Source organism: Diabrotica virgifera, chromosome 1, assembly GCF_917563875.1.
Source record: "Diabrotica virgifera virgifera chromosome 1, PGI_DIABVI_V3a".
Lineage (NCBI taxonomy): Eukaryota > Metazoa > Arthropoda > Insecta > Coleoptera > Chrysomelidae > Diabrotica > Diabrotica virgifera.
This window is the reverse complement of record NC_065443.1, coordinates 132,300,965-132,326,519: the sequence shown is the minus strand read 5'-3', so window position 1 is coordinate 132,326,519 and position 25,555 is coordinate 132,300,965. Positions and strand designations below refer to the sequence as shown.

General features: G+C 32.8%; 1 protein-coding gene across 1 annotated transcript in view; it reads right to left on the bottom strand.

The window, feature by feature from the left end:
• LOC114327021 (facilitated trehalose transporter Tret1-2 homolog) overlaps window positions 1-23,298 on the bottom strand; it is a 50,319-nt gene extending 27,021 nt beyond the window's left edge. Inside the window, exons 1-6 of the mRNA XM_028275515.2 lie at window positions 23,202-23,298; window positions 12,092-12,112; window positions 11,922-12,039; window positions 10,172-10,307; window positions 8,405-8,590; window positions 6,687-6,785 (exon numbers count right to left, since the gene is read on the bottom strand). Coding sequence (XP_028131316.1) covers window positions 6,687-6,785; window positions 8,405-8,590; window positions 10,172-10,307; window positions 11,922-12,039; window positions 12,092-12,112; window positions 23,202-23,212 — 571 coding nt within the window. The 5' untranslated portion in view covers window positions 23,213-23,298. The remainder of the gene's footprint in view (window positions 1-6,686; window positions 6,786-8,404; window positions 8,591-10,171; window positions 10,308-11,921; window positions 12,040-12,091; window positions 12,113-23,201) is intronic.
• Window positions 23,299-25,555: the final 2,257 nt, after the last annotated feature.

The window sequence follows — 25,555 nt, the reverse complement described above, 5'->3', positions numbered from 1 at the left end:
GTCCTTTGTAATATTTAAAAATGGGAGAAACACGTTCAAACCCCCAAAACCTCCATAAAAGATCAGTTTTTTGGATTTTTGAAGGTGGCGAACCTTTCGAAAAATCTGAAAAAAATCAAAAACATAGTGTTTGATAAAATACATAAAATAGAAAAAAAAATAAGATTTCCAACCATCTCCAAAAAAAAGTTATATGCTTTTTTCCAAAAAAAATGTTTTTTTAATTTTTTGAGGTTATATACACTCAACCTACGGATCTATAAAAAATAGACATGTTTTGTAAAAGCCTTAATTATGCCTATGAATTTTTTGAAATTTTAAAATTGACTTCATCCTACCTAAAAAAAATGAAAACAAAAAATGAAGTTGTTGATGGTGGGGGAAGGGGAAGTGGTGGGTTAAAATTACGCTGAGTCTTATTTTCTAATCACATAGAACTTAAAAAATGAAAAATATTGAACTCTGGGAGTGAAGAAGGGTACCTTTTAATTTATTTATCCCGTCCATAAGTGGAAAGTTTGAAGCGCCACTGTCGATGGATATGCCACTAAAAAATGACGGCACAGTGTTCATACGTTTTCTTTTAGGTTCTACTATTTAAGTTATAGGGTCTTATCGTGCCTAAAATGATTAGCAAATTTCACCTATACCGGTTCCTAGTCTATTTCATTTTTGAAAAAAAAAACGTTTATGACGTAGTTGCCTGTTTTTATACAGGGTGATTGATTAGTAGGGTAAAGCTCAATAGCTCCGCTATAGTAATAGATAGTAATAAAAGTTAATAACAAAAATTTTAGTCACCTTTGAGCTTCACATTACAGAATTAGTTAGAATGTTACAGGGTGTTCGATAGCACAGTGGCAGACCAAAACTTATGTTTTTTTAAATGGAACACCCTATATTTTATTTTAAATTCGAAATCCTGTTAACTTCTCCATAACAAAAATATAAAGGTTTGTTATGTTATACAGGGTATTTACAAAGTTATAACCAATTTTATATGAAAATCGTAACAAGTTCAACTCCCTGTATAAATAAAAATAAGCAAAACAACAATGGTTTATTAATGCCAAAGTTTTTAAAAAATTGTCAAAATTTTCAAGAATGGTCGATATTGCTAATTTTCTTCGTAACAAATACAGGGTGAGTCAAAACGCAAGTACATTATTTTCTCAGTAATTTTAAATGGAACACCCTGTATTTTATATCACTATTGAAAAGTACCATTACCGTACTTTAATTTTTAGATAACATTCCCTATGTCTAAATTTATTAGTTTTCGAGATATTTTCATTTTTCAATGGACCAGTAACGTGGCGACCCAAATCACCAGAATTTAATAAACTGGACTGATTTTTTTGGGGTTACGTTATTAATGAAGTTTATAAAATACCTCCAACAACAAGGGATGAGATGAAAAATAGAATATAAAGTGTATTTCGATGTGTTAATTTACAAATGCTCCGTAGAGTAAGTAGCTCATTCAATGATCGTTTTTAGGCGTACCTACATAAATGTGTTAGGAGATAATTTTGAACACCTTATGTAGCTAATTAAGTATTAAAAATGTTTTATTAAAAGTAGCTTCTAATTTTTTCAAACATGTCTTTTTGAAAAATTTATTACTGATAAATTATGTTTCGTTCTTTATTTGTTACATTGTTACATTTACATACAAAAGTAGTGTTTAATTGTCTTCACAAAATATTGTATTTTGTGTTTGTGTGTTTTTTTGTAAAATTTATTACTAATTTTCTTTGTTTATTTGTTGCATCTACATAAAAAGATATAGACCAGTGCAGATAGCTCTAAAATGGACCAAAAAAATAAAAAATTAATAGCAGGATGAGACCAATTCCAAATGAAAGTACACATATTAGGTAACATGTGGAACATTTTTCACCAAATCTGGATGAGGGGAACATGGGTTGGGGGAGCGTTTTTAGGGGTGAAAACGGTTAATTACGATTTGCGGCAAAACGGCACATCCTATCGAAAAAAGTTAAATCGCAAAGTTGTAGGCAATGAAAAGATCTACAACTTTTGTAAATAAACATTTTTCACATAACCTCAAAATATCCGAGAAAATCGGAAAATTCGATGTTTTTGATTTTATTTTTTTTCTCACTGAAAAAAAAATTTTTACCAAGTATGGTGGAAACTTACCTCTTTCTGTCCCAAACACGCTGTAATTTTTCTGTGTAAAAATATTTTTTAAAACTCTTGTTTTTTATGTTTAAGGGAAAATGTAAGCATTTTTTCAATTGAAAAATCTCCCGAAATTTTTTTAGCTTTTTTAAAGAAGTTGGCATTTTTTTTGTTTATTGAAACCTCTATTTTCTGATGGTGTAAAAAAATATATACGTTACTGTGGAAAATTTTGTCACGAAAGGCAAAAATCGGAAATTTATTTTCAACCTCTCACCATTTTCAGATTCTCAGACGTAATATAAGTTGCATAGCGAGCAGGAACCAACGAACCTCTGTTAAAAATTTACTACACTAATGCCGTTGTCTGTGATTTTTAATTTTGTGAATAAATTATAGTTAAAAAAAATAAAAAACACGCTTTTAAAGCACTAAAAATTTAAAAATAAAATATTACTAGCTTTAATTTTAAAAGTTATTTTTAAATTGTTAGTGCTTTAAAAGCGTGTTTTTTATTTTTTTTAAACTATATTTTTTTTTTTTAAAGTCGGCCTACTTACCTATAAACTATATTTTTTTTAAACTTTTTTCTCATGAACCAAATTAAAAGTCGCAACAAAAGAAAGTAATTATTATAAAAGTAGTACAGTAAAGTAGTACAAAAGAAAGTAATTATTATAATTTTAATAGCCAATTTTTCATCAATTAATTAAATTTTTGCTTCTTTGATGGCATTTCTTCATCACATTCGGTAATGCTTACAGATTCTGCAGTTTTCTCTAAATCTTCTAGACCATCATGGTCTTCGTCTACATTTTCTTCATTTGGCGTTGGTTTCTCATCCATAATGTCATCATATTCATTAATATCAAAAAAAATGTTTTTCGACATTGGAGCATTTATCAGAAGTACAATTTTAACATAATTTGGTACATTTCAAACCATGCTTTCGGCAACCACATTTTTGACTATTGCATCCAGTCTCACAGCTGCACCAAATACATTTTAGTAATATTTGTGGAATTAATTCTGCATTTGTGAATATGGGCACAATGCCACGTTCATGTTGCTTCCAGCCCCCTCTTTCGTTGTCAATAATGTAATTAATGAGATAATCAATAAAATTCTTTGTATTTTCACTTTCTGGGCGACCAAACTTTCTGTCGCTTCTCCTCCTATAAAAATTACCCATACAATCCTTGTGATAACACGCTTGTACTTCAACTAAATTAGGTACATTTTTCAAACGAGCTAAAATGTTGTTGTCAACGTCAATCACATTTTTTTGTTTTTTAATATGTTTTAATAAATTTTCTGTTGTCTCCTTATTTTGAACATATCTCACTTTTTCTTTTTGAACCTTACGGATAGGCACACCGCACAAAAAGCATTTAGATTTGTTTTCTTGTTTCTTTGAACTTATTTTCCTTCCATTGCTTTTATTTGCCATGAATCAAGGTATTTAGTTATTAGAGCATCATCATTATAATTTTTCTGACAACTTTTATGAATAAAAGCTGATGTCATATTTGCAAATTTTTTGTGTCTACTGTCAAATCTTTTTTTACCAGACTCCACTAAAGGTTTCAAAGCATTTTCTTTTATTTTATACAACTGCTTATTATCTGCCTCATTGCAGATTATACAAACAGATTCTTCCATATCCATAGTGATAATCTACAAATACAAAATCATGATTTTACAATTTTCTCTTTGAGTAAAACTAAATTTGCTTGTGCAAAAGAAAGAAATTATTGTTTGTTAATATTGTACTGAAGTACCTATTTCTAATTTATTTTGAAATATGTTGTATTAAATTATTATTAAAAACTTGTTAATTAAAAAAATAAAAAAATTTCAGGTTATTTTAGTCATACTATTTATGAAAGAAAATGATAATATTTCATTGATTAATTGAGAATAAGACACAGGTAATTGCCTTTTTATGTAGATTCCACAATTTCCTTTAAAATAAATAAATTTGTCACTAAATTCTTTTCACAAAATTATGTTTAACACGTACGTTTGATTCACTGTATGTGTCATCATGGTACACATAATGGCCGCGGCGTCTGGCTGGGCTGCACCTACTCGCTATGCACTTATATTACGTCTGAGAATCTGAAAATGGTGAGGGGTTGAAAATAAATTTCCGATTTTTGCCTTTTGTGACAAAATTTTCCACAGTAACGTATATATTTTTTTACACCATCAGAAAATAGAGGTTTGAATAAACAAAAAAAATGCCAACTTCTTTAAAAAAGCTAAAAAAATTTCGGGAGATTTTTCAATTGAAAAAATGCTTACATTTTCCCTTAAACATAAAAAACAAGAGTTTTAAAAAATATTTTTATACAAAAAAATTACAGCGTGTTTGGGACAAAAAGAGGTAAGTTTCCACCATATTTGGTAAAAACAATTTTTTTTTCAGTGAGAAAAGAAATAAAATCAAAAACATCGAATTTTCCAATTTTCTCGGATATTTTGAGGTTATGTGAAAAATGCTTATTTACAAAAGTTGTAGATCTTCTTATAGCCTACAACTTTGCGATTTAACTTTTTTCGATAGGATGTGCCGTTTTGCCGCAAATCGTAATAAACCGTTTTCACCCCTAAAAACGCTCCCCCAACCCATGTTCCCCTCATCCAGATTTGGTGAAAAATGTTCCACATGTTATCTAATATGTGTACTTTCATTTGGAATTGGTCTCATCCTGCTATTAATTTTTTATTGTTTTTTTGCTATTTGCACTTGTCTAATAGTTTTTAATTGTTTCAAAAATGTTGCATGTAGTGGTTGTGTTTTTGTTTGTGAAATGTATTACAGTGGAACCTCGATAACTCGGATTAATCGGGACCGCGGCCGATCCGGGTTATCGAAAATCCGAGATAGCCGGAGAATATGGTAAAAATTAATAAAATACGGTATACTTACAGATAAACTCCGTTAGAATTGAAATAACATGAAATATATTTATAAATATGCACAGTACCTACACATCAAAATTACTGAAAAAAAAAACACCAAACACAAACGTAAGCAAACGGAAGCGAACAATACAAGACACGCAATACAGTCACAACGATGTAATGTTATTTAAGAACAGTGAAAACTAAAGACCATTGTTTATACAAGAATATTTTAAATAGTCTTTCCTAAACAATGCTAAGACAGTTTGAAATAAAAAGGAATAGGTACTACATACAGGTGCCTGTTGTTTCTGCGGCGTGTGCTATGAGTCATTTTTACTATCGACTATCGTATAGTTCAAATTACACACATACACATCTCTCAAATATTATATTACATACATTTTTATTGTTGAAAGGTTTGTCTGAGAATTAACTATTTTGATGGGAAATAAGCCACAATTAAATTGAAAAATAATTTTATTAACGTTTCGACGCCCAAATCGGGTCGTTGTCAAAATACAAAATATTGAAAATCAAAATGTTTATCTGATGAAAATCGGTCCGGGTTAGCCGGACTTCCGGGTTATCGGGGGCCGACTTATCGGGGTTCCACTGTACTAATAAATTATTTTTATTTCTTTATTTGCTACAGTGATACATTGATTACCGGATTGATAATCAATCGGTAATCTTCAATTGTCAATTCAGTCATGGCTTACTTAAAATTTAGATAAATTTAAACACCTAAAATAATTTGCTCTGAAAAATGAAAATATCTCGAAAACTAATAAATTTGGGCATGGGGAATGTTATATAAAAATTAAAATACGTTAATGTAACTTTTGAATAATGATATAAAATACGGGGTGTTCCATTTAACATTACTGAGAAAATAATGAACTTGCGTTTTGACTCACCCTGTATTTGATATAAAGAGAATTAGCAATATCAATAATTCTTAAAAATTTTGACAATAAATAAGAAAAGATGGCATTAATAAACCACTGATGTTGTTATTATTTTTATTTATACAGGGAGTTTAACTTGTTACGATTTTCATACAAAATTGGTTATAACTTTGTAAATACCCTGTATAACATTAAAAATCTTTATATTTTTGTGATGGAGAAGTTAACAGGATTTCGAATATAAAATAAAATATAGGGTGTTCCATTTAAAAAAACATAAGTTTGGTCTGCCACTGTGTTATCGAACACCCTATAACATTCTAACTAACTTTGTAATGTGAAGCTCAAAGGTGGCTAAAATTTTTGTTATTAACTTTTATTGCTATCTATTACTATAGCGGAGCTATTGAGCTTTACCCTGCTAATTAATCACCCTGTATATACGATGATATTATAAGGTTGCCTGTAAAAAAATTGCCCCAAATTATGGTTGCCAGCTGTTAAAAACGCGTGGTATCGGAAATAAAATGAAAGAGAGCTAGCGCACAACGCCATTGGTTTGACAAGATGACTGCTTTAACAACTCACATTCGTCATCAAACCTTGTCAACATTGCCAAACCAGCGGCGTTGCGCGCTATCGTTTTTAAATATATGGAGCATTACATTTAATTATTGAAATATAAGCTTGAGAATGTAATAACCAAATGGAACTTACCCAATGATACATATACTGGTGCCAATTGATTTAGAGACATTCTAAGTTTTGGATGTGCAATTTCTGTCATATAAACAACGGCCGGGTTTGAAGACCAGCCTAAAATATGCAATACATCGTTTGATGCAATTATATAATATAATAGTTTAGAATTAGTTTACAAACAACAAAGTCTAAAATATATTTCAATGATTTATATGCCTTTCTATAGACAGATTCTACAAATACGGACTTCCCAACTTTAACAGTTAATAGCGGCTAGATTTGATGAAGCTGTACATTATATAAAATTTACTGTCATCTATTTAGTACGTGTTCCTAAATTACCCTGGATCAATATAGCGTAGAACAATAAGTGCAAAAGATAAAATGGTTTATTATGGACATCGACAGGACTATAATGGTGTGGTGGATAAATATAGAGTCCACTAGTTTACTAAACAATCATCCAACATCCGTACATCGACGGAACGCAAGAACTGCCGAAAATGTTGTCCCTGTCCGTGAAATTGTGCAGGAGAGTACCAGGCAGTCGATCTCACGTCACTCACAAGATCTCGGCTTTTCACACACCAGAACTTGGCGAATTTTGCATCGTAACCAGGTGCGACTGTGCTCGGGTGGTCTCCAATGTACAATGTTTCTCGTCCACTTTTCGTTGTTTTATCGTACCACGTGTCCTACCCAGTTCCATTTCATTTGCACAATTCTTCCAATTACATCTTCCACCTTCGTCCTTCTTCTCACTTCTTCATTTCGTATATGTTCCGTCAGAGATACTCCTAACATAGCTCGTTCGATCGCCTTCTGTGTCTTTCTCAATTTATTGGCTAATACCTCTGTAAGTGTCATGGCTTCCATTCCTAAAGATCTTCTTCTTCTTCGTCTAGCCATTCACGTCCACATCTGAACATAAGCCTCTTGAGTCTCCCTTTCCATTATTTTGTGTTGTACGCTACTTGTAGCCAATTTTTCCCGGCAGTGCGTTTCAGATCATATGTCCATCTCATAGGAGGTCTGCCTCTGGGTCTTTTGTGTTGGTATGGTCTCCAGGGTAGAATTGTTCTGTGCCATTTGTTTAGATCGCTCCTAGCTACATGTCCAGCGTATTCCCATTTCAATTTCGTTTTCAACGAGCTAAAGATAAATGACGCCAAATAACATACAAGTGTTCTCTGAATCGGCTTTGGAGCAATTGGAAATTGACCCTTATTTTCATTCAAAAATCGTCTTTAGCTATAAGGTCCATTTTTTGTTAAATGGTACGCCAACAAACAAAATTGTCGAATGTGGTACAATACCAATCCAGATGAGATCCAAGAGCGTTACTGAGTCTCTATCTGTTTAATCTTGTTATGGATGTACCTATTATGACAGAGAAGGTAAGAGAGGGTGTTTCCTGGTTAGGCGCTTTACTGATGAAATATTGACGAAAAAGTTGGAGGGTTGGAGAAGAGCTATTAAAGAGGGCGGACCAAAGGTTAGCAGGTCAAAAATGGAGTATATATGGTTGGTAGGAACAGGAATGGTTGTAGACATACAATTACTTGGAAAAAAACTAGGACTAATAGGAGAATTTAAATAGCTTGGCTCCTACATGGCAAATGGTATACTAGATCGAGAAATTGCCCAGAAGATACAGGCTGGTTAGATATTTGTCATGACATTGTTTATTACGAAAGTTGCTGGAAGGGTCGTACATTATATGATATACTTACATGCACCAATTCCTAGAAGAGCTCTACCACAAATAATAGGTGTCATGCTCTTAGCCATCGCAATTAAAACCCAACCAGCAATGGTGGGTATCAGACCAAGTTTGACTGTATTAAGTCTCCCGAATCGATCCATTAAGAAACCGCTTGTTGTAGATCCCAATGGCATTATCATAGTAAATACACTGGCTGAAAAAACATTTTAATGAATTAATAAATACAAATAATGTGTTTGGATCCCGAGTACCAAAAAAAGTTGATTAATGGCAAGCTGAAAATTTGTTAATAGCTTAACGATGTCTAGTCGGACAATCTTTGATGTATGGGAACACTGGAACAGGGAAAGTTTTAATAAATTGTGGAACGTGATTTTAATTGTTGAACGTGTCATCCTGACAAGTTTACGATTGTGAAAACTACCCAGGCAACCAAGTGATGTCAAGAACGTCGAGGAAACCTCAGTTTTTGGTTGAATATATATACGTGTTTGAAGATTACGTCGTATAAACGTCTTTTGTAGGTAATTTTAAATACGTAAGATTAATGACGTTAAAATACGCCTAAAAACACGTTTTCCTTTCACGCAGCCGAAGTCTGACAGTCTGACGTCACAAAATTGGGAGGAGCTTAAAGACTTAATGCTTATGACTTCAAACAATTTTCATAAGAAGTGTTTCATTTATTGTTTAGGTGCTTTGTGTGGTAAAATACGACTTTTCATTTAGATATTTAGTTGAAGAAACGTGTTAGTTAAGAGATTTTCATTAGTTTTTCTCAAGTGAATAAGTTTAATACACTAATTCTTCTTGAAAACTGTTTGAGGTTATGTTTTGTTTTGGTGTTTGTTTTCTGTTAATGAACTAATTATGTGTTATTGAGTTTAAATTGTGAATTGTGATTAAATTAACAATAAATTATTTATTAGTTTATATGTTGTTTCAATTTTGACACAGTAAGTATATATAATATAAAAAGTGAAAATTCTATTCCTATGGGTAGGTATGTTGCATTGAGAGTATTGTAATTCTATACATTTTAGAGGGTCTTCCAATTTGATTTTACTTTTAGCCTATGGGCTAAATTTGAAACGGTTAAATGAAAAATTGCAATACCAACAATGCCCATACTATTAATTATTGTGTATCTTTAAAACCATAAAATGAAACATAATCTAAAAACGACGTAAAAACTACGTTTTTGATAGCACTTGTTTAAAAGGTGATAAAAACGACGTCAATTATGGTGGCACATATTATTCACGTGACATTCGACGTCGAAAAAACGTGATAAACTTACGTGGTTTGGAGACAATTATGACGTTTTTTCAACGTTTTGTAAACGTTATTTGGTTGCCTGGGTAGCAGGTTGTTTTTAAATTTATTCAATAGCCAACTTTATAATATATGACAAAATGTTTGTCCGACAAATATGTTGACCATTTTAATAAGTTCGACATGTAGAACATGTCGAATGACAAGAATTATATTGGTGGTAAAGAGCAGTCTGATTTTTGCATGAGAGATTAATGAAAGGATAACAAATCAATTGGAAATTCTATCCGACAAAATACATGGGACGTTTTCGAAGTCTGACGTTCGAAACCTATAACCTGTTCCACAATTAAAACTTCCCCTGTTCCAGTGTTCCCATACATCAAAGTTTGTCCGACTAGACACCGTTAAGCTATTAACAAATTTTCATCTTGCTATTAATAAACTTTTTTTGGTACGCGGGATCCAGGCCTATAACAAAAACACAGTATGTACTTACCCATGAAGGTATTTTGGGCCTTGGTAGATACTATTTCAGTATCTGGAACCTCAATTTGGGAAATTAAAACTGCTGAGAATGACATAACGACTCCATTTTGAATATGGTATGCCGCTACAACAAGCGACGCGTAGATCTGAAAACAAAAAAAAAACAAAACTTTTGTAGTCAACGATTAACATTATTCAAAATAATTTTTAATTTTACATGTGTGAAAATATAACGATCATAGACAATAGTGCCTACAATTTTAATTGATCTTGTAATTTTCTTGTTCTCTCTCTCTCTCTCTCTCTCACTCTCCCTATCTCTCCCTCTCCTTCTCTCTGTCTTTTCCTCTCGCCTTTTCTAAATCTCACACATATGCATAAACATAAAATTATAGTGAAAGATAACTTATGTTTCCTTTCGATTCAGAGGTTGTTCATCATCCCCAGACAGCTCTTTCTGTCTCTAAAACGTCTTCAGTGGGGCTATATAAATACATCTGAATCGAAAAAAAAAACGAACTGCGTATTTAAGCAGAATTATAAAAATAATTTTATAATCCACTTTTAGGACGCTTTAGCCACATCTCTTAAAGGAAAAATGAAAAGTGGAGATGCAAAATTTATTAAAAATAAATAATTTAAATCTGAAAACTTCTCGTTAAACTACTTTCTGGTATAGGTAAAGGATTTTGGAAGAGCTATGAGCTTAAAAATTTTACATAAACTTGTGTACTTAATCGGCTTAATTCATAGCTCTTGTCAAAATACAATACTTATCTTAATAATACAGCTACATATTTTCGATTCTGAAATATTGTAAAAGAAAGACTAAGTTTTTAATCTAATAGCACATAAAATAACATTAAAAATATTGCTCTATATCCCACCAGACTGAAAACAATGGGAACCTTCTCTGTTACACCTCCGAGGCTTCTAAAATTTGCAAGCCATAACGGATACTGAGACTAAAGAAGATAAGGGAATTTTACAATTTATAATTCACATCCCATCTGCTCAGCGCGGTAAAGTTCCAACGAGAATGGTTCCATTCGTACTCTAATCAAAGTAAACATGTAAATGTATCATGTAAATGTAAATGAATCAGAGAAATGAATAACCATTTTCAATTTCGTTGCAAGACGAAACTACAGCCGCATCATATTCTAGTTTAATCAGAGTGCAGCAAGCACCTCTACCGGTTTCGAAACTTATTAGTCTCTCATCAGGAGGCACATATGCTGCTCTCTCTGACCCAACCAGGACAAACCCCGGCGTGCAGTTACGGATTGCAACGAACGAAATGGCGGGATGCCCTAGCGGCAACTGCTAGCAAAAACTAAGTTTTCAATCTAATAGCACATAAAATACCTTAAAAATTAAAAATAACATTAAAAAGGACTCTACAATATGCAGTCACATTCCGCTTCATTCGTCTAGGAAAAGGTCCGAAATATAGTTCCGAGTACTCACAATCTGAGTAAAGATAAAAGTGAAGGACAATTTATTACGTTTCCTTTCGATTCAGAAATGGAGACAGCTGTTTCTGTCTCTAGACGTTTTCAATGGGACTACATGAATGAAAAGTTTTCAGATTTAAATTATTATTTATTTTCAATAAATTTTGCATCCGGACTTTTCATCTTTTCCATAAAAATTATAATTATGGGGGCAATTGGTATTTTTGTTTAGCAGTGTGTCTGCTTTTTAATCAAATTTTCTGATTATTATAAACAAATACTAAAAATCTGGCAAATACATACCTGTGGTAATAAGCATCTAAAACTGTCACTTTCATATTGACCAATGGACTTCTTTTTTGTTATAAATACTTCTTCTTCTTTTTCTTCCTCTTCCTCTTGAAGCTGTTCCTGAATGTACCTGAAGAAACATTAATCAAGGCGATGCGATACAAAAGATGAGACATACTTACGTTAAGCTTCCTATACTGGCTCTGGAAACAGAAAAAGGACACACTTTTTATATATTTAAATTTTTATAGATTAATGGTTTTACAAAGAGATATTAATTGCCGAGACAGAAGACGATATCCAAAGATTAACACACATCTTCAATACAACAACCAAGAAATACAATATGATAATATCAGCAGAAAAAAACTTTAATGAAAAAAAAATTTATGACAACATCTAAATACCCACTACGATGTAAAATCAAAATTGATGGGAAAATAATAAAGCAGGAAGGAATGTTTAGATATCTGGGAATAGATATAACCAGTTACGGAGATGTTGAAGAGGAAGTACGACAACAAAGCTTAAAAGCAAATAAAGCGGCGGGATCTCTTAATGACACAATCTGAAAGAACAAACACCTAAGACAAGACACAAGCAAGAATCTATAAAGCAGCAATTAGACCTATATTGACATACACTGCGGAGACAAGACCTGACACATCTAAAACGAGACGACTACTAGAAACAACAGAGATGAAAATACTTCGATGAATATCAGGAAAAATCTGTTGGATAGGGAGAGAAGCGAAAACATAAGAAGATCATGCAATGTAGAAGACATAAATGGAGGGGTGACCAAACGGAAAAGGAGTGAAACGAACACATTAGTAGAACGGCATAGGATAGGATAGTACGAATAGTATGAGATAAGTCACCAAATGGACGGAGAAGTATTGGCAGACCAAGAAAAAGATGGTGCGATAACTTAAAAAATTTAGGCGGCTAATATTGAAGAAGAAACAGGCTTTAAAGCCTACATACAAGAAGGAAGAAGAAGAAGAAGAAGAAGAAGAAGAAGACAGAGAGATACATATATTATATTATCAGTGTAAATGATTTTATTTTACCCACGAACTTTACATTCACAGATCTGGCATATTAACACTGAGATGAAGTCAAGAATTTATAAAGCCAGTGTAAGACCAATAATGACATAATATGCATCAGAAATAAGACCCGATACAGCCACAATACAAAGACTACTGGAAAAGGCACAGATGAAAGTACTGAGAAGAATTACAGGAAATACGCTGACAGATCGAAAAAGGAGTGAAAACATTATAAGACAATGTAACGTACAGTGCATTCACGAATGAACAATAAATAGAAAAAAGAATGGAATAACCATATAAGCAGAATGGGGGAGACTCATGTGATCAAAATAGCAAGAGATAAATCACCAATCGGTAGAAGTATCGGTCGACCGTGCAAAAATGGGATGACAACCGGTCGTTAACAACTGGTGGTTAACCTCTCACTTGAGCACTACGTGCAATTTTCGAGCAAGGATGAAGTACATCCACATGGTATTCAAATAATCTTATAATACATCGAAAAACTAAAAAGTTTTTAGTCTAAAATCACATAAAACAACATCAAAAAATGTTACTCTACATCCTACCAGATTGAAAACAATGGAAACCTTCTCTGGTAACACCTCCGAGGCTTCTACAATTTGCAAACCATAACGGATGCTGAGACTAAGGAAGATGAGCGAATTTTACAATTAATAATTCACGTCCCATCTGCTCAGCGCGGTAAAGTTCCAACGAGAATGGTTCCCTTCGTACTCCCATCAGAGTAATGTAAATCAAAAATGAATAACCATTTTCAATTTCTTAGAGGTAAAGGTGCTTGCTGCACTCTCTGATTGAACTAGAATAATGATCCGGCTGTAGTTTCGTGTTGCAACGAAATTGAAAATGGTTATTCATTTTTGATTTACATTACTCTGATTGGAGTACGAAGGGAACCATTCTCGTTGGAACTTTACCGCGCTGAGCAGATGGGACGTGAATTATATATTGTAAAATTCCCTTATCTTCCTTAGTCTTAGCATCCGTTATGGCTTGCAAATTGTAGAAGCCTCGGAGGTGTTACCACAGAAGGTTCCCAATGTTTTCAATCTGGTAGGATGTAGAGTAACATTTTTTGATGTTGTTTTATGTGCTATTAGATTGAAAACTTAGTTTTTTGCTAGCAGTTGCCGCTAGGGCATCCCTGTCATTTCGTTCGTTGCAATCCGTGACTGCACGCCGGGGTTTGTCCTAGTTGGGTCAGAGAGAGCAGCATATGTACCTCCTGATGAGAGACTAATAAGTTTCGAAACCGGTAGAGGTGCTTGCTGCACTCTCTAATTGAACTAGAATAATGATGCGGCTGTAGTTTCATGTTGCAACGAAATTGAAAATGGTTATTCATTTTGAATACATCGACTTAATGTCGACTACTTTACAATGTTAAATCTATTAATAATGTGATTTAGAAGGTTTTACACCTAAGGAAGTGGCTAGTTTCAAATACCTACTTGTACACTGGACGTTCACACTGATGGTGGTTACTGTTAACCTTAAACGTTTTGTGTATTGTAATTTTTCACTACCTTGTGGATAAATTTTAAATAACCTTTAATAAATTCATATACCTACATACAACAGAAGACAGCAATGTTTACTTCATTCTACGTTGAAAGTCAATTAAGTTTTAGTTTCGATAAAAGTCGACACTGCACGAACTATATTTTATTTAATACGTTGATTACTGTTATTTATACACCTCTATTACTAAACAATAAATATGAGATTATATGTATATTAGGTATATATGAAATAGCTTTTAGCTTTTCATTATATAAAATATAATATAATAAATATGATCAAACTGGACGGTGGTAATAAGTAGGTATCAAAATAAATATTATGCCAGTTATTGTATAAATCTCATTTATATGATATATTCATATAGGTCTGGATCCCGCGTATGAAAAAAAAAGTTTATTAATAGCAAGCTGAAATTGTTAATAGCTTAAGGGTGTCTAGTCGGACAAACTTTGATATATGGGAACAATGGAACAGGGGAAGTTTTAATTGTGGAACAGGTTAAAAAAATTTTAACGGTCAGACCACGAAAACGGCACATGTATTTTGTCCGACAGAACAGACTTAAACTCTCCGAACAGAGATTAAACTCTCATGCAAAAGTCAGACTGCTATTTATAACCAAATGGGCGTTTTAATGAGTGGAACATGTAGAATATGTCAAATGATAGGAATAATGACAGGTGATAAATAGCAGTCTGATTTTTGCAAGAGAGTTTAATCTCTGTTCGGAGAGTTTAGGTCTATTCTGTCGTACAAAATAAATGTGCCGTTTTCGTGGTCTGACAGTTCCAAATTTTTAACCTGTTCCACAATTAAAACTGCCTCTGTTCCAGTGTTCCCATATATGAAAGTTTATCCGACTAGACACCCTTAAGCTATTAACAAATTTTCAGCTTGCTATTAATCAACTTTTTTTTCATACGCGGGATCCAGACCTAATATACTTGTTTATTTATATACACTTATTAAAATGTAGTTGTTAGTTTATATAATATTTAATTAAAAGTTGTGGTGGTGCGGCATAATAGTAAACAAACAAATGCGGGGTCATTAAAGACTAAATTAATGTAGATATAGATTTTAATACCAGTGAGACTTTCATCAAATTTCCTGTGAAAATTATAAGAGTATGTATAAAATAATTAACCTACCAAATTTTTGCAGTTGGATTAATCTCAATGAAACTTTTTGCATTTGATTAGTAAGAGCCTTAGGAAACTTTGTGAACAAAAATGAACAAAGAAAATGCATTTTCCATAATGTATTTCAAAGTGAGGAAAAATGATAAATTTTTCGCTTTTTGGTCTCGCTGAACCAAGGCCCTAACTACCATTGGGGCAACGGGGGCAGTGCCCCGGAGCCCCCGGCCAAGGGGGGCCCCGCAGGTGCCCCTTTTTTGACCGTGCATAGAGTTTAACGAGGAAAATAAAAATATGTATTTTAAAAGCCGATCCCAACGAAATATTTTCAATTGACACAATTTTAAAAAGACCTTACAGGGGCACCCTAGATCTGAACATTAAGTTTTAATTTTTCACTGGAGAAATTAGTATTTTCGACTAAAATGCAATTGGAACAGAACCCTTAGAAGGGGCCCCTGAGGCCTGAGCTGAGCTGTGGCTCCCGAGACCTTAACATAAAAATTTAAATTAATACTTAGGAAATTAGTTATTTGGGTAATAAAACCTAAAATGCCATTAGAAGAGGGGCCCGGGCTAAGCTGGGCCCCTGAGATCTTTCGTAAAGATATAAATTGTTACTGAGGAAATTAGTTATTTTGGTGACATAAAAACTAAAATGCAACCGGAATAGCGGCCCCCGGTCCCAGCTACTTTGTCTTAACCAATTTACCCCAGACCAGATCTTGGTACGCGAACGGAACCACATGGTACCACATATTGAAAAGAACGGTAAGGGTAAGATGGAATGAGCACATTGTAATCAGCCCTACCAGTACCATAGCATAATAAATCTAACAGCAGTGACGGTATTCGCCTTCGAGAGTGTCACTACTGAAAGTGCCGGATATCGTTTTCTAATATCCTCGTCAAAGAGAATTCTGCTCCTCCTTTTTGACATTTTCCTATCTCCATCAATTTTTCTTCCACTTTTTCCATATCGAATTTTACCGTATTCTTGAATTTTTCTTCCACCTTTTCAATTTTTTGTATCTCCTCAGCAATCTGATTTACCTCTTCCTGCATTTGCTCTAAATAAACCTTCAAATCTTCATATTTTTCCATTCGGTTTTGAAATTTCAAGAAATTTTCTTTTTATTGTTTCATTATATTATCTCATTCTGTTTTACTATCCATGCGCTAAGGCATCCCTGCCATTTCGTTCGTTGCAATCCGTGACTGCACGCCGGGGTTTGTCCTAGTTGAGTCAGAGAGAGCAGCATATGTGCCTCCTGATGAGAGACTAATAAGTTTCGAAACCGGTAGAGGTGCTTGCTGCACTCTCTGATTGAACTGGAATAATGATGCGGCTGTAGTTTCCTGTCGCAACGAAATTGAAAATGGTTATTCATTTTTAAAATTATATAAATAAACAGTTTCTTGACTTTTTTTGTTTTATTTCTACAAGCAACACGTTTTACCAAACGAAACAAAAATTTAGACTTTAAATCTACAGAATGTTACTAATATATCAAAAGAATACCGGTCGGAGATGGAGCCGCTATCTGAGGTTTTGGATGGAAAAGGCAAAAGTTTCTTAAGGGGCCTCCTAGCTTAGGTTGCCTAGGGGCCTCGAGATTCTTAATCCGGGACTGTACTCTTCAGATACCTCAGAGATTATCGCTGACATGATAATCGTGTTCAGAGATCCCAAAAGACCTCAGAGTAACGAGGAAATTGCACTGATTTTATATGGATTTTCTACAAGACTCCAGGAGACCAGGCCCATCATGATTACGGGTCCCGAGTTGTTTTTGAAAAACATTCCAAATAGCCTATCATGTGTTTTGTTCATAAAATCTAAAACACTTCTCCATTGTGAAAAATGTACCTACATAGCCAAAAGTAGTAGAAGGTTTTCTGATCTATTTTATTTTTCATGGCGCAACGGTGCAAAGGTCAAAATACCTATCTAAGGACTTTTCTTTCAAAAACTTCCAGGTTTTTTTGTGTTTTCTGTCATCACTCATCACCCATGCCTCGTATCCATAACATACATTATTGATCTGACAATAATTTTGTAGACCCTGATTTTCGATCCCCTGTGTGTTTTTATGGAGGAATACGTGGGGGAGTGAAACGTAAACTTTATTTCCCTTTACTACTTTTTTTAATTTCTGATTCCTCTGGTCCATTCGTGTTTAAAGCAACTTTCAAGTTAGGGATAGTTTCATTTATTTCTTATATATTTTCAATACAGTAATTGACGGTCAATGCTCCAATTTCTATTGGCACGTCACTGTCAATCAAGGCAGATTGTTCTAAATCCACTGATGTGTCTTTGATGTTGAATCATCACCTTTTTTTCCAACTTTAGTAAAGCGTTTTTTATTATCATCTGCGACAAAATACGCCAAGTCGCTGTAATCCATATCAAGGCTTTGGTTATTGTAATGTTTTCTCTATTTCACATAGAGTACAACCACAGTTAAAATTCTCTTAGTAAAGTGTCCTTTATATATCATTTCTGGAACATTCTGGATAATGGCTTGGTCGAAGGGTTGGCAATATACATATTAAGGTAGTTTTGGGTGAAAGAGAATTATTAAGTTCAATATTTCCAATGCAATTTTCGTGAGATGGAGATGTAGATTCAAGTGTATAAGAAAATTTACCATAGCTATTATTGTTTATATTACTATCTAATCAGTACAAAGATATGATAATTGAATATTACATAATAATGTATATTTTTTATCAGTTACGGTAAATGTAGATAATCAAGATAATGTGACACGCTAACTTTAATCTAATTAGATTAATTGGTTTATGCGTGATATTATATGTTTTCAATAAATTTGCAAATGCACTGAATATAAAATAAATATGTTTGATATTAATTGAAAATTTATTTACTAGATTTTTAGAAGATCTGCAAATTCGAAGATCACTAACAAATAGTGCATCAGTTACGTTTTTTTTTTAAATCAGAGTAAATATAATGCCTAAGTATCCTCACAAAACAGTTACAGTTATTTTTTTTTATTTCGAAATGTTTCGACTTTTTGAATACTGTTTTTCGAAATTATTTTGTTGAAAAAATGAAAAAAAAATAATTTGGACTTTAAAAGATGTTATTTCGATAGGAAATTTAATTCTTTACAAAGAAATCCTGCATAAGAGACATAATATAGACAAAAAACCGAAAAGTGAAGAAATTTAACCCAGTATTAAAACGCAAGATTTTATTTGGGGGTATTTTTTCGATTTCATCATTTTTAGTGGTTATTTGACCATATTATCTTCTTCTTCTTGCCTGGATTTCACTACACTACAGGTCTTCATCTTCTACGATCTTGCACTTACATTTCGCATGGTTGTACGGGGACATCCATAAACTACGTCGTTGAGAAGAGGGAGGGAGGGGCTTGCTTATTTCGACGAAATACGACAGGGGTGGGGGTATGAGTGCATATTCGACGTCGTTTAATATATTGGTACATATATTTAAATTTGTCGCTATTGCCTCTACAAATATAATTTTTTACTAGCTTTTACGAGCATTAAAGTATCAGATATTCATATAAAAACGTATAGTTTTTGAAATGAAATTGAAAATAAAACAAAACGGCTACGAATAAATACACCTTTGTTAAAATTAAAAAGAATTCTCTTATAGATACTTTTATCGCATACATTTCGTTTTTATCAGTCACAGCCTTAAAATAATATTAGGTAACACTTTTGTACAGGACAACAAACAATAAGACATTGTTCTTTGGGTTTAAACAAGCGTTTCTATATAAATATACAGAACAACGTCTGGAAACAAACAATATTAAATTGTTAGTTCATTTATGTGCTGCATACTGTGTGTGAAACAATAGTTCTGAAAGAATGAATGGAAATAAAATATTGTGTTCTATTTAGTTAAAAAGTCTTATTTATACTTAGAGAAGATTTATAGGCAAAATCTTGGTCCAATGCTATTTAAATGCATTTATTTTTTCGAATACTCAGAAAACTAATAAAAACTTTTGAAAAATTTAAACGCAGATTGAGAGATTACACTATTACCGAAGGCCAAAAGTTTCTGAAAACATCTATAATGTTTATTTCATGGATAAAAAAAGAGAATATTTAGTCTGATTTTTAAGTTCAAAAATTTCATTCAAAAGAAACCTTTTTAATGTTATTCTGAAGCTACTTCCTTGTGGCATTTTTATAATTACGTATTTTTTATGGGAAATAAGCCACAATTTTACTAAAAAATGAATTTATTAACGTTTCGAAGCCCAAATCGGGTTTCGTTGTCAAAAATACTCAAAAAAGAGTATTTTGTATTTTGACAACGAACCCCGATTTGGGCTTCGAAACGTTAATAAATTCATTTTTTAGTAAAATTGTGGCTTATTTCCCATAAAAAATACGTAATTAAGAAACCTTTTGTTTATTCTAAGGGACTTTAAGCCCTCGGTAATAACGTAATCTTTCATTCTGCGTTTATATATATTATTTTTCTCAGGATTTGAAAAAAGAATGCATTTAATAGCATTGGACCAAGATTTTGCGCCTACCCCCTTAATTGTTCTTGTTATGATAGATTCGCAAATAAAGTTTCAAGGTTGATTAAAAAAAACAGAAATAACATTGAATTTTTTTAAATCACTGAAAGGGGGGTCGTGAACTGCAATGACGACGTCGACATGGGAGGGGGTTCGTCTGTAAACGACGAATTACGACGGAGGGGGGAGGGTATTAAAAAGTCCAAATTTTTACGACGTAGTTTATGGATGCCCCTACCCAATTCTAGATCAATCGTCTTTAACATCATTCTTCCATCTTTTTCTAGGGCGGCCTACTGATCTTTTACCGTCTGGTCTCTCAAAAAACATTGTCTTTAACATTCTGTCGTCCTCTGATCTTATTCGGTTAGCTTTTAAATATCTGACTATGTTTTCAGTACAATACAGAGTCACAAATTCAGTATTTTGGCGCCGTCTCCACTTTCTTGTCAATTCGTCAACACTTTGAGAGCCAAATACCATTCTGAAAACCTTCGTTTCAAAAACCAGCAACTTATTGATTTTCTACTGATGTAGAGTCCATGTTTCACTTCCATATTTAAAAAAAGGGTGAATAATTGACATGTACCTACCTACCTACAAACGTAGGTACAGTCTTAATTATTTAAATTGTCTTTTTAGCATCTTAGATCTTAATAATGATGATAGGGAGTGTAATGCTTTATTTCCCGCAGCTTTCATTGCTGAGACCTCTTTTTCTATGTGATTATATGTTATTAGAATGTGATATTTAAACTTTTTGACTACTTCGAAGATGTTGTCATTAAAAGGTATGTTCTGACTAACTCTTGGTTTTAGATTTTTGGTTAATATGAAACAACAAAATTTCTTGAACGCGTTAGTGCCTTTTTAAATGACATAGTCCCAGCCTATTATGATAGATAGATATGGATCTGCATTAAACCAGAATGAAAATCAAACTTTGTAATACACCTAATATTTTCAGTGCTTTCAGACTGAACGTTTAGCATTAAAAATGTGTTCTTTTTATTGTATCTATTATAGTGGAGTCACTGAAGGTGGATATGAGCTATTACCTCCGATTTCGTTGAACCTCCAGCGATTTGTATGAAAATCGGTGAGTGGTTAGAAGATATCTCAAGGAACAAAGGTGACATAGTGATAACTTGCGCTTTTACCCTGGGGGTGGATGCCACCCCTTCTCGGGGGTGAAAATTATTTTATTAAAAATAGCTTCATAATTCGATAGAGTGACAAATTTCAAACAAAATTTGTTATATAAAGTTATTAAAATAAATCAAAACTTTTTGAGTTATTAAAGATCAAAGATTTTAATTCTTCTTGAGAAAAATGCATGTTACTAACAAATTTTTCATCAATAACTCAAAGAGTGTAAGTTTTTACAAAAAAGTTATTAATATCAAAATTGAAGCTTATAAAAGATGAAATAAATCCATTACTACAAAAACCTTGTAGTGTTACTAAAAGTGAGTTATAGGTAATTGAATGTATATTTTTTGGCGAGTAAAAAACTCTAAGTATTCATGCTAAAATAACGGGAAATTGATGCATTTTATAACATAAACTTATTAAACATTTCTCAAAGTACTTAAAAATATCTATTAAATGAGCTCCCGAACATGTTGATCGCGTTAAAATTTATGCTCCAAAATTTTTTTAAAATTTATGTTTTAAAAATTTTTCCAAAAAATGTTATTGATTTTTTTAATAACTCCGTTCGTATTTACGATATCAGGTTCATCTAAAAACTGTTTGAAAGTTAATTCCAAGTGCTATTTAAGCACGTTGAATATAATCTTTTAAACCCCTTACTTTTTTAAAAATAAAAGGTTAAATGACCCCGGTTGCATGGTTCCTACAGCAAAATTTAAGATTTAAACATTTCTATCTCGGTTATTTTTTACCCTATAGAAATAGTAAAACAGGTAAAATATTTGACAGAGAAAAAACTAAAATTTGGTTATTTATAATTTTTTACGTATATTGAGTATTTTTGGAGTTATTATCAAAATAATATGAGAATTACAATAATTTTAAAAATTGTGATTTTTTTAAATTATATCTTTTTTTCAAAAATATACATTCTAAACCGGTCAAAATTTTCGAAAACATTACTTATGCTAATATAAAGAATTTCTTGTAAGGATTTCTATAAATTTTAATTTTTGTGGAAATGGCGTATGTTTTATTTTTCACTTTTTCCTAAAAAATTCGAAACGGTTTCTTTAATTTCATTATAACTTGCTTAATTTTGATGCTATTACCTTGTTCTGAAGCTCATTTGATAGGTATTCCGAAGTACTTTGGCAAATGTTTAACAGGAATATTTTATACATTACATCGTTTTCCCGTTATTTAAGTTTGAATACTTAGATTTGAGTACTCGTCGAAAAAAATACACATTTAATTGCCAATAACTCACTTTGAACTAACATTGTTTTAGTTGTTTATATGAGGAATGTATTCAATTTTTTATTATCTTCAATTTCAGTAATAATAACTTTTTTGCAAAAGCTTATAGTTTTTGATTTATACGTGAAAAACCGATTTAAAACATGGATTTTTTACGAAAAAATAAAATTTTTGGTCCTTAATAACTCAAAAAGTGTTGATTTATTTTAATAACTTTATATAACAAATTTTGCTTTTAATTTGTCCCTCTAACGACCTTTGGTATTATTTTTAATAAAATAATTTTCACCCCCGAGAAGGGGTGGCATCCATCCCCAGGGTAAAAGCGCAAGTTGGCATCATGTCACCTTTGTTCTTTGAGGTATACTCTAATTACTCACCAATTTTCATGAAAATTGATGGAGGTTCAACGAAATCGGAGGTGAAAACCTTCAGTGACTGCACTATTAATTATTTACAAAAATCTATTTCAAAAAATATCCCTAGACTTTTTCTATGAAAGTTTTATTACCATAAAATATATTATTTTAAAATATAAAATATTATTTATAATAAATAATTTACTTATATTATTGCTAAATGACTCACCCAATATCCATAGTTACGAGTAGGTAGGTATATCCAAACGCTTTACCTCACTAAGAATTTGACATAAATATTGAATGTATTTATCTTATCTTCAAGGGCCAACTATCTTCCGATCGATATGAAAGTTGTAATCGTTTTAAAAATACTTGTTGTGGTGATTATCTTCAACTTAAGTTAAATCTCAAAGGTGCAGCAGAATTACAATATAAATCAAATAATTATATTTTAATATGTATGGTGCAAATGAAAGGAATGAATTCGTTATTTCGTAAACCGACGACTTTAAGGAAAAATCCTGATTTTTATTTTTAAATTGTGATAATTTGGCATATATGTCATACTAGTGACGTCATCCATCTAGGCGTGACGATGTAATCGATGATTTTTTTAAATAGGAATAGGGGTCGTGTGCTAGCTGATTTAAAAGGTCATTCAATTATCTATTTAGTATTGTCACAGAATTGGAAAACAATAATAAATCGTGAGCACAATTAATAAACAAAGAAAACTTGTATATCTAGACCACATATTGAGGTACGAGAAGCACTGTCTACTTCAATTAGTTATCCAAAAAAATAGACAGCAGGCGAAGACCAGACAGAAAAAGACACTTGTGGCATCAAAATCTGCACTATCTGCAGCCAATTGACTTATTGTATATCTTCCATTCCTTTTTGAGACCCATTTCAGGATTCTGGAATACTGTACAAGCTTATACAGGTCTAAGAGATGAGTACCATATCTGTAAGAGTCATTTCATTGTCTCCAAAACGTGTTTGCTGCTCGTGATCCAATGCTTATGTCATACAAAATATGGTTGACTGCTTCAGATTCTCTGCTATAGAGTCTGCAGCTTAAGTCTCCATGAAACTGTCTTATTGCATGCATGTGTCCCTTAACTGGAGCATGTCCACTAAGGAAGCCTTCTATAGAAGGGTTTCTATAAAGCTCTATTATCTGAGCTGACTCCTGCTTGTTTTCTGCAGTACTTCAGCAAAATTAGCACATGATCGTCCAATCTTGATATGTGTTTGACCGATGCTATTTGGCATTACCACAGCCGGCTCTGGACCGATGTATTTTTTAGTTGATGATCTGACGATTCCATTAGGTAGCTCTTTCATTGCCAATATTCTCCGATAACCATGCCATGTTAATAGCCAATGTTCGCAGAGGATAGGGCACCTGAAGAAGAAAATCTAGAATAAGAAAACAAACGAAAAGTAGCTAGAACAGACATGGAGATTACCTATGGGTACACCTATAGGTATACCATAGGTATACCTTTAGCAATTGTTCAGGATCACCTACACTGGTATCGGAATTGAAGAATGCAGTCAAAAAATTAAAAAACAAAAGGCGCGAAGATAACATCGAGGCTGAGATGTTGAAATTTATGAAACTCGAATATTTATATGTCGGCAATTTAATAAAATAGGTGATAGAACAAAAACCCATCTATATGGCGGTTTAAATCTAGTGATTTAGCAAAAAAAGACAGCCATACGCGTATAATTCTTTTGTAGCGCTACATTTCGAAGGTTTCAATCTTACTTCTATCGATGTTTTTGAGAATCTATGTTTCCATTGCATATGTACTAGCAATAGCAAAAATAACGCCCTTGACCAACATGAGCTTAGTATTCCTTGGTACTGTTCTGTTTTTCCATATTTTAATTATTTAGCTGTTGCGGTTCGGGCCATTGATAGTCTACACTTCATTTTTGAGGAGCAATCGCCATTGTCGTTGACCAAATTCATCACTTGGTGTATTTGCGGTAGGTTATATTTGCCCTCTCCACGATCATTATTTTTGTTTTCCGGTGTTCATTTAAACTCCGAACTCTTTGCTTATCCGGCTAAGCCGTTCTGTGATGGTAATCATTTCCAGTGGCATATCCAGGGGGGTTGGGGGGTTATAATCCCCTCCATTGGGATGTACTTTGAGCTCTATACGCTTAACACCATTAGTATTCCATACCCTCCAGTAGTTGTAACTCCCTTTTGAATCATCCTAGTTACGCCGTTGATCATTTTCATTTCATTTGCTGCTAGTATAAGTGCGTCAACTGCGTATCGCAGGTTACTAATTTTTTTTATTCCTATAGTGATTCATCCATGTAAAAATATAACGTTTACTAAAACATATTTATGTAACAAAGATATTCAATATTCAATAGAGGTAATCATCATCATCAACCCGTACGCATCCACTGCTGGACGTAGGTCTTCCTCAGCTCTTTCCATCTGTCTCTGTTTTGTGCGGCTTGCATCCAGATCATGCTTTAGATTCAATTAGATGCTTCAGATCGTCGGTACATCTGGTTGGTGGACGTCCTCTGATCCGTAGTGCT